This window comes from Lithobates pipiens, unplaced genomic scaffold, assembly GCF_037356315.1.
Source record: "Lithobates pipiens isolate NorthernLeopardFrog02 unplaced genomic scaffold, aLitPip1_a1.2 Scaffold_23, whole genome shotgun sequence".
Taxonomy (NCBI): Eukaryota; Metazoa; Chordata; class Amphibia; order Anura; family Ranidae; genus Lithobates; species Lithobates pipiens.
The window spans coordinates 537,093-548,216 of NW_027507785.1; the positions used below are offsets into that span (position 1 = coordinate 537,093).

The window sequence follows — 11,124 nt, forward strand, 5'->3', positions numbered from 1 at the left end:
TCGGGGCTGATGAGGAGGAGCAAGAAGAGCATGCTTTAAACCTTTCTGGGATCCTGTTGTTGTGTGTGGATGGGGAGAGGAGAACGAGGAGGACAACATTATCCTGGATGATGAGCAGGAGCCAGGCCACCACACCGCTTCCAGTTTAGTGCAAATGGGGGCCTTCATGCTTCAGTGTTTTAATAGGGACCCCTGTATAAAAAGCATAAGGGTCAAGGACCAGTACTGTGTGGCAACGTACTTAGACCCCCGGTACAAACACAAAATGGCGGAAATGTTACCGCCATCACAGAGGGCTGTCAGAATGGAGCACTTACAGACCTTGCTTCGAGAAATGCTGCATTCTGAGAAGGAGTTACGGGTACCAATCCAACAGTGCCTGCAAGAAGAGGGCGGTTTGAAGATGTGTTGGTGACTTCTGATATGAGGTCATTCTTTCAGCCGACCCATCGACAGGTCTCATCCGGATCCAGCATCAGGGAACGTCTAGACCGTCAGGTGTCCGACTACATCAGGTTAACGGCTGATGTGGACGCTCTGAGGAGTGATGAACCCCTGGACTACTGGGTGGGCAGGCTTGACCTCTGGCCAGAGCTTGCCCAATTTGCAATGGAACTGTTGGCTTGTCCCTCGTCCAGCGTCCTGTCCGAAAGGACGTTCAGCGCAGCAGGGGGGATCGTGACCGATAAGCGCACACGGCTAGCTCACGACAGTGTTGACTACCTCACATTTATAAAAATGAATGAGGCATGGATCTCGGAGGAATTCAACACATGTGACCAGTAGACCATGTATATGCATAATTCTATAAACAATTTATTTAATCGAGCACATTGACCTTTTTTCTACATTTGGCTCACTTCCTTGTACAAAAAAAGCACACTGTACTATATGCCCGTACCCTCCTGTTTGAAGAGGTTGAGCTGTGTCATATTTTGGGGCCCAGCAGCGAGTTGCTGGTATCAGTGCTGCTGTCAGTGCTCTCTATCTCGATGCTGGTGTCAGTGCTCTCTATCATGGTGCTGGTGTGGTGTCAGTGCTCTCTATCTCGGTGCTGGTGTGGTCTCAGTGCTCTCTATCACGGTGCTGGTGTCAGTGCTCTATATCACGGTGCTGGGGTCAGTGCTCTCTATCACGGTGCTGGTGTCAGTGCACTATATCACAGTGCTGGTGTCAGTGCTCTATATCACGGTGCTGGTGTCAGTGCACTCTATCACGGTGCTGGTGTCAGTGCACTCTATCACGGTGCTGGTGTCAGTGCTCTATATCACAGTGCTGGTGTCGGTGCTCTATATCACGGTGCTGGTGTCAGTGCTCTCTATCACGGTGCTGGTGTCAGTGCACTCCATATCACGGTGCTGGCGTCAGTGCTCTATATCACGGTGCTGGCGTCAGTGCTCTATATCACGGTGCTGGCGTCAGTGCTCTATATCACGGTGCTGGCGTCAGTGCTCTATATCACGGTGCTGGTGTCAGTGCTCTATATCACGGTGCTGGTGTCAGTGCACTCCATATCACGGTGCTGGTGTCAGTGCTCTATATCACGGTGCTGGCGTCAGTGCTCTATATCACGGTGCTGGCGTCAGTGCTCTATATCACGGTGCTGGTGTCAGTGCACTCCATATCACGGTGCTGGTGTCAGTGCTCTATATCACGGTGCTGGTGTCAGTGCTCTATATCACGGTGCTGGCGTCAGTGCTCTATATCACGGTGCTGGCGTCAGTGCTCTATATCACGGTGCTGGCGTCAGTGCTCTATATCACGGTGCTGGCGTCAGTGCTCTATATCACGGCGCTGGCGTCAGTGCTCTATATCACGGTGCTGGTGTCAATGCACTCTATCACGGTGCTGGTGATCATCTCCTGTACCCTCTTCATAGCCTACCCTGACCTTTCCTCTCCTCCATTGTCTTCATGCGCTCCTGAGTTCTGAATTGTCAAAATTTCACAGATAAAAAAAGAATGCTTATAGTTGTCGATCCCAGATTCACTTCATACATGTGTTATGTCAGTGGCCATGTGGTGGGACTATGTGTGCACAGCTAGTAATTATTTTGTGGCTGCAAATATGACCTGTAGGTTTTTAAAATTTTAATTTTAATTTGAAGTCAATGGGGCCCGCCGCAAACTTTGCGGTTCGCGAACTTTCGGCTGCGTTCGTGAAACATCCCGTCGGAAGTTCGTCCCTCTCTAATGGTGGAGCACAGACAAGGGGTTACTTGGAGCACTTTTGGAATTGGGATTCCTCTGTCTATATAACTTACCAATTTTATGCCACATTTGAAGATTTGGCATTTTGAATGAACATTATTTGAGGTTTTTTATGCTTTGCACAGAATAACTGACACTTTTATTGAAAATATTCAATCTGTTCACCTCACCTGGCCCTTTATTGAATATTATTATTGATGAATGCACATGTTACACCTTTACATGTATATATGGATGAATTTCCCTTTTTTTACACTTATAACACTTTATTCTCATCAGTGTATGAACCTTCATGATTTTGATTATTTGAATATACACTATATTGTCAAAAGTATTGGTACATCTGTCTTTACACACACATGAACTATAATGGCATCCCGGTCTTAGTCTGTAGGGTTCGATGTTGAGTTGGCTCCACCCATTGCAGCTATGACAGCTTCAACTTTTCTGGGAAGGGCGTCCACAAGGTTTAGGAGTGTGTCTATGGGAATGTTTGACCATCACCAATAAAGCAAGATCCATAAAGACACGGATGAGCGAGTTTGGGGTGGAGGAACTTGACTGGCCTGCACAGAACCCTGACCTCAACCCGATAGAACACCTCTGGGATGAATTAGAGTGGAGACTAAGAGCCAGGCCTTCTCGTCTATAACAGCTTCAACTCTTCTGGGAAGGCCGTCCACAAGGTTTAGGAGATGTGTCTATGGGAATGATTGACCATTCTTCCAGAAGCACATTTGTGAGGTCGGGCACTGATGCTGGAAGAGAAGGCCTGGCTCACAGTCTCCGCTCTAATATATCCCAAAGGTGTTCTATTGGGTTGAGGTCAGGACTCTGTGCGGGCCAGTCAAGTTCCTCCACCCCAAACTTGCTCATCCATGTCTTTATGGACCTTGATTTGTGCACTGGTGTGCAGTCATGTTGGAACAGGAAGGGGCCGTCCCCAAACTGTTCCCACAAAGTTGGGACTATAAAATTGTTCCAAACTGGAACTAAGGGGCCAAGCCCAACCCCTGAAAAACAACCCCCCCCCCCACCATAATCTCCCCCTTCACCAAATGATTTGGACCAGTGCACATAGCAAGGTCCATAAAGAACCTCAACCTGATAGAAGACATTTGGGATGAATTGTGGCGGAGTCAGGCTTTCTTGTCCAACATCAGTGCCTGACCTCACAAATGCACTCGTGGAAGAATGGTCAAACATTCGTATAGACACCCTCCTAAACCTTGTGGACGGCCTTCCCACAAGAGTTGAAGCTGTTATAGCTGCAAAGGGTGAGCCAACTTAATATTGAACCCTACGGACTAAGACTGGGATGCCATTAAATGTGTGTGTAAATACTTTTGGTAATATAATGTATGTTTGTTTGCGTATATTCACAGCCCAACACAATTTTTTGGATTAATATACATATAATAAATGGGACTTCCATCATATTTTGTCATCAGGCCGTGCTGGAACTTCTGATAAATAGTCATGTTTGTCCTTATAGACGTCTCCTGCAGACTGACAAGTAGACTAGATGGTCCCTGATTCTGCCAGGAGAGAGGGAGGGGGCTGTGCTGTCATTTATTGCCTTGTGTATGCCCCTTCAGGGCCAGATTAGGAACATCATGGGCCTGGTGATGAGGATTTTGGTGGGGCCTTTTATAAACAATAAATAAATAAAAATGCAAACTATTTTTTGTTATAACAAATTAAATTAAAGAGAGAGAGAGAGAAAGGGGATGAAAGAGGTGTGAGGGGTAAGGGAGGGAGGATGAGAGATAAAGGGGGGATGGGAGAGAGGATGCACATGAGCATGTGTGGGAATGACATCAACGCAGCCTGGCCAAGGCAAGTGATGGAAGGCACAGAACCCAGAAGGAAGTCCGGGTGAAGATGGAAGTGCCCGGGCCCCGCCGGACTGATCACAGCACAGCACTGGAGGGCTCAGTCTGACAGGTAAGTGTACCCTAATGTGCTAATATGCTGGGCATACTTGTACATTATGGCGTAACCTACCCCAGGGCCTCTAAAAAGTAGTAATGTTAGAAAAGTTTACTACCACTTTAATATCACAGGAGCCTCTCATGGGGCCCCCTACTGACCCTGTGGCCCTTGGGCAGTGCCTAAGTGCATAGTTGTCAACATTTCAAAAATATTTTCAGGGACGCTTTTTTTACAAGTGCTATATTTAGAGTAGCTGACATCCCCCGTGTTCCTCTATATATCACAATAGTAATTACAAAATGAAATAAGTACTAATAATGGGGCAGAACAAATATGAGGACTGTGAGATTTCCTTTAGTTGAACTAACAAAAGTGCCCATTCTAGAGCTGGTAACATTGAGGATATTCAGTATAATTTTAAAGAGGAGTGTGGAGGGTATGACGGTGGGCACTATGTATAGGAGAGGAGTGTGGAGGGTACGACAGTGGGCACTATGTACCGGAGAGAGGTGTATGACAGCGGGAACTATGTACAAGAGAGGAGTGTGTAGGATATGACAGCGGGCGTTATGTATAGGAGAGAAGTGTGGAGAGTATGACAGTGGGCACTATGTATAGGAGAGAAGTGTGGAGAGTATGACAGTGGGCACTATGTATAGGAGAGAAGTGTGGAGAGTATGACAGTGGGCACTATGTATAGGAGAGAAGTGTGGAGAGTAGGACAGTGGGCACTATGTATAGGAGAGAAGTGTGGAGAGTATGACAGTGGGCACTATGTATAGGAGAGAAGTGTGGAGAGTATGACAGTGGGCACTATGTATAGGAGAGAAGTGTGGAGAGTAGGACAGTGGGCACTATGTATAGGAGAGGAGGGTGAAGTAATCTGGGAAGGAAAAATGTAAAGGTTTGTGGAAGGATGTTTAGGGACTGCGTAGTGGTTAAGTGGGCCATAGATGGATTGAAATTACACCAATTAAGCAGAGACCAGCCATAGTCGATCTATGAATGGGCTAGCTGGTTTTACAGAAGTCAACCTATTAACTGACTTGAGTACAACCAGCCTGTCAGGTTTTCCCCAAAACAATCAGTGCTGCCAGCTATAATTAGCAACACTAATCATTGTATTGACTGGCAGAACACAATAACCCTGCGGGAGTGATCGCCCCATTCACAGGTCAGCAGGTGAGAGGGTTTGTGGGGACAGGCTGGGGAGAGATACTAGTCAGTCCCTGGGTAGGCACTGGTTAGTATCAGAGCCAGATACACGCAGGTTACATACGCCACCATCATTAGAGTGAGAGCAATAATTCTAGCACTAGACCTCCTCTGTAACTCTAAACATGTAACCTGTAAAAAAAATGTAAAGCATCGCTTAGTACACAACAAAAAATCGTGCTAACTTTAGTGGGTTTTTTTTATGAATGAACAAGTTTCTTTACAAAAAAAAGTTTGAAAAATTGCTGCGCAAATATTGTGTAACATAAAAAGTTGCAAAGACTACCATTTTATTCCATAGGGTCTCTGCTAACACAATATATAATGCTTGAGGGTTCTGAGTCATTTTCTAGCATAAAAAAAATGATGATTTTTACATGTAGGAGAGAAGTCTCAGAATGGGCCTGGGTGGCAAGGGGTTAATTATCATAAGTAATATACAAATAATTATTATAAGCTCTGTGAGGTCATCCTCTCCGTCTGCTGCAGAGTGTTCCAGCTTGTATTTATACTGCCGCTCTGTATGTAGCGTCTGACAGGCTGTGCAAGGAGCCCCGTATCTCCGGAACCATAGATCATAGCTGACCCATATTTTAACCAGTGCTGGAGTGGGTCTTTATCTACCTACCCCCCAAATGTGGGGTCTCTGCGACTAATGTTCACCGAGCTACAATCCTCAAAGTCGATATTTTTGTTTTTTGTTTCTGCAAATGGGCCTATCTTGAGAAAGTGGCCTGGAGCTGCAGCTCCAATAGCCCCTATGTTAATCCGGCCCTGGCTGCAGCTCCAATAGCCCCTATGTTAATCCGGCCCTGGCTGCAGCTCCAATAGCCCCTATGTTAATCCGGCCCTGGCTGCAGCTCCAATAGCCCCTATGTTAATCCGGCCCTGCCTTCACAGGACCCGTATTATAGATGTGTCACCCAAAGATCACCGATAATGCGTCCTCTTAGTTGTAGTCATTCACAAATAAAATGAATACATCATGCATTCAGAAATGATCCCCCGGCTTCCTGGTGGGCATGCTGCCATCACCGCTATGTCCTCCAACCCAGGGTTGGGAAGGAAGGGTCACCTGCATACATACAGTGGGGGGGGAGTTTGTTGCCCACTAATGTGTGGCTAGACCTCGTTCGGGGTCTCCTCATCTGGTAAGCCTCCATTCATTATTATATATGGTGGAGCACAGACAAGGGATCACTTGGAGAACTTTTGGACTGTAATGAAGCCGGTGTGGAGCACCGGTGTCACCACCAGTATTTGAAATTGGGATTCCTCTGTCTATTATCATTCACCAATTTTATGCCACATTTGAAGATTTGGAATTTTCAATGAACATCATTCGAGGTTTTTTTTTTACACTTTGCAAAGAATAATTGTCACTTTAACCACTTCATGTAAAATCACGTACCTGCGCGTCATTTTGTTGGAGTGGTTGTACCGGGATTATACGCAGTTGCAGGCTTCACCCCGGGACCATTTTTTTTTTTTTTTTAGAGCGGGCGGTCGGCTATCTATTGATATCAACCGATGCGGCTCAGCAGCAGCTCGGCTGTTATCGTGAGGCGCGGGAAGGGACGCCCCCCCCCCCCCCCCCCGCATCCTTCCGCCGCTCTGCCCGGGTCTCCTGTCCCACCAGGTGGCCCGAGCGACCAGCTGGCAAATCTGCCGGCTAGTCGGAGACCAGAATGAAGCCGGATTCAGCTCTGATCGGGTCTCCGATGCAAAAACCCGGAGGTGACATCACAACACCACTTACGGTTTACTCGGCTGCAAATTGCGCAGATTAAAAAAAAAATGACAGTATTCAGAAAAACGCAGGTTTTGGCGTTTTGAATCATTTTAATCGCAAAGGAGGGATTTGGTGTCTTTTAGACCCCCGATCCCTCCATAAAGAGGACCTGTTACCACTTATTACTGTCACATGGGATGTTTACATTCCCTGTGACAGCAATAAAAGTGATCAGATTTTTTTTAAAATAAAAAAATTAAATAATGTAAAGCGTCCCGTCCCCACGTTCTCATGCACCAAAATGCTAAATCACGCCCGCAAATGTAAACGGTGTTCAAATCACACATGTGAGGTATCGCTGCAATTGTCAGAGTGAGAGAAAAAATTCTCATGAAAGACCTCCTCTGTAACTCTAAACTGGTTAAAACTTTTCAAACAACACCTATAGAGATTTTTAAGTACCGTAATTTGTCGCCATTCCATGAGCCGGCGCGATTTAAAAGCGTAACATGTTGGGTATCTATTTACTCTGCGCAACATCATCTTTCACAATATGCAAAAAAAAAAAATATATGAATTGGGCTAACTTTACTATTTTCTTATTTTTTAATTCAGTGAAGTGTATTTTTTCCAAACAAAATGGGTTTAAAAGACACAAATACCAAGTCCCACAAAATATTGCAACAACCGCCATGTTATTCTCCAGGGTGTTTGTAAAAAAAAAAAAAAAGATCTATAATGTTTGGGGGTTCTATGTAATTTTCTAGCAAACAAAAAAAAAATATTTTAACTTAAACAACAAGTGTCAAAGGTTTGGTCCAGAAGTAGTTAATTGAAAATATTCAATCTGTATACCTCACCTGGCACTTTATTGAATATTATTATGGATGAATGCACATGTTTACACCTTTACATGTATATATGGATGAGTTTCCTTTTTTGAACTTCTAGCACTTTTTTCTCATCAGTGTATGAGCACTATATGATTCTGATTATTTGAATACAGATACTCGTCATTTAACGACCATTCGAACTTATGACCAGCTCTCCCCACTCTAACGTCGCCTATATACATCATTGTATTGTACAGTACAGAATGTTCCTGTTTGTTCTGTACTAAGCAAATTAAAACAATGTCATTGAGCTACAGTTTTATGTTTAGACCTTTTTTTCACAATACAATACAGTACAGTAGTTAAAAATGCTTAAAATATTGATTACTTGTGATTCCTCATTTAACAACCAATTAGTTTAATGACCTGGTCATTGGAACGGAACCTGGTCGTTAAGTGAGGAGTACCTGTATATGCTTGTTTGAGTATATTCACAGGGCAACACACTTTTATTTTTTGATAGTTATGTTTTAGTATTGGGATGTACAATGCAGTGAGTGCAGCTGTTTATTAATCATTCATCAGTGATTTTAGATCACAACACACAGCACAGATTATTTTCTTTGTTTAGTAGTATTTGTATATTGGTGGCAAAAAGACTCGAGTCTGATAATGAGAAAATATAAAACAACAGTAGAAACATTTGCAAACTTTCATAAAATATTACTGTAAAAATGAAGATACACCGTTATATTTTCTCTTTGTTGGGTTATACAGAGAGAGCAAAGATGATAAAACAAAACTTACCCATCACAAAGAGAAAAGGCTCTAGATGAGCCAGAATCATCAAAAGTGGGTTTGCTCAAATCTTTCTCAAACCAGCTCCTCATGTGAGCAGAAATTAATCCTCCGATAATGAAATCTCCCTCCTGGTAATATTTGTACTCAAACAATGGCTTTACCATATTCATTCTACAACCAGGCGCTGAGCTCCGGGTCACTACTACTTCATAGTAGGTGATGGGAAGGAGGAGTATCAGCAGGTAACAGACACAGAATACCGGAGAACAATTCATGTCACACGGCAGATCTTCTCAGTCACCGGAAGCTCTACTCAGGAGGAGACGCAATCACCGAAGTTTTATACACATTGCCTGTGACCGATTTACACTACAGAACAAGGAACGGAATTATAGTAACTTCAGTCTGAAAATATAAAATATATATTATAAAGTGTAACTGAGCTAATAAAGTTGGTTTATTCTTTTATTTCATATTCAGCACACTTTTAGTCATTCTCCTTTTCAAGATATACTGTACTTCCTAAAAAAATATACATTTTTTTGATAAAATTATATTTTTATATTGCAGGACAGAAAGTGAAAATCCAATAGGAATGAATCAGTCATGGCGTGCCCTTGACCGAAGACCCAAATGGCCACTTAGACCTGAAGCTCTGGCCGACAGAGGGATTGTCTTCTACTCCAGCCAAGACCCAGCCAGGCATACATATCTGGAAATCATCCCGCAGCAGCTGGGGGGACCAGGGCATGCAGCTTAGCCACCAAAATCCAGAGATCTTCCCCACCCAGCCCTCTAACATGGTGGCATTTTCGGCAACTTCCACATATGCAGCCCATACACAGAGCTAGCATACAGCTGTGCCAGCTAGAGGCTCACCTCCTCCATTGTTCCCTGCCTCCAAGCAATCTCCTAGCCCGAGTGACCTGCATAGCGTAGCGGCTGACATAAAGGACACCCTAACTCAGCAGCTATTGTGGACCTCCGCCATGACATACAAACCATAGCAGATAGGGTACATGAAGTTTTTATGATGACCACACACCAGGAAGCTCACATACATAAGCTCTTTACTGTCCAGTATGTTCATACCTTACAACTGCGGGATCGTCATAGACATCTAGAAGACCTGGATAACTGTGGGAATTGCAACAATCTGCGAGTCCTCGTCCTCCTAGAAACAGTGGAACAAGATCAACTGTGGCAAGCTGTCATGGAAATCTTCGGTAATCTTTTAAACAGACTGTGCTGCTTGACCAGCTTTCACTTCAAAGAGGATATCCTCAGGAATGCACATAATTAGATCCAACTCTCTTATGAGAATGCTGACATCAAGATTTACCTGGATTTGTCCACCATGACTCTGCAACACCGAAAAGATCCCTGCTGGATATTCTACAGACTTGAAGAATCCATTACACATGGAAATTCCCCTTTGGCCTTTCTGCCTTTGTAGGAGGCTGCACGGCCCTCTTGAGAGTCCTAGAGGACCTTTCCCATTTCTGAAAATTCCTGGACATTCCTCTAAACCAGGTTCAATAATGGTACAGTGAATACCACTTGGTCCCATTCACAAGATCTCTTTGTCTTGATGACCAGGTAGATGTGCAATTCCCCAAACAACAATGCTGTAGGTCTTCTCACCCCAGCTCACCACCCCCAGATTCACACAGAGTATACCAGGGTCACAGTCCTACTGTTTCTGCAGTCCACTGGTGACCAAGAAAGGACTACTAAGACTCCCAAATACAGGAGGAATCCTAGTGGGCACTTTTACCCCCTTCCTACCCAGAGTTGGGCCCTCCGGGGCCAGGCTGGAGACACTCGATCACTGCGTGGTAGGCTGAAGCCCTCTCTCTCAGCAGCAGAGAAGTGCTCACACCATCAGACCCAGGGAAGAGAGTGCGCATTGATCTGCTAGGCTTTTTGTAATCCTTCCCAGAGGTCCGTTCATGTTGCAGTATGATCTATGGGATGTGTAGTCCAAGGGTAATATCACAACATGCGAATATCTAATCCAAAAGACTACTAATCCCACAATCCTTCCTGTTTGGCCCACTGATATGATGACAATTACTAGGGGAACACTGGAATAGATGAGAATACAGGGTTTTGTCTGCATAGTAAAGTAACAGTTATCCACTGTTGCTACATCCTCCCCCCACTTGAAAGTCTTTGGCCCCCGAAGACAGAACACAACCTGTGAAATCACTTTATTGTACCACAAGAAAAGTAAACTGTTATTTTACAAACCAAAGGCTGCAACAGTCAACAATTGACCTATAAAGGGGTTTTCTAAAACTATATACATTATCAGGCAGGGTGATATCATTTTGGTGGCAGGCCAGTTGTAAATTAGTGGCACACCCAGTAGTGTCAGGAGGTGGATCACGGTCAT

The 11,124-nt window shown here is 44.5% G+C and overlaps 1 protein-coding gene across 1 annotated transcript in view; it reads right to left on the reverse strand.

Annotated features, from left to right (window-relative positions):
* LOC143926784 (vomeronasal type-2 receptor 26-like) overlaps nucleotides 1–8,896 on the reverse strand; it is a 128,083-nt gene extending 119,187 nt beyond the window's left edge. Inside the window, exon 1 of the mRNA XM_077450831.1 lies at nucleotides 8,733–8,896. Coding sequence (XP_077306957.1) covers nucleotides 8,733–8,896 — 164 coding nt within the window. The remainder of the gene's footprint in view (nucleotides 1–8,732) is intronic.
* Between the last annotated feature and the right edge of the window lie 2,228 nt (nucleotides 8,897–11,124).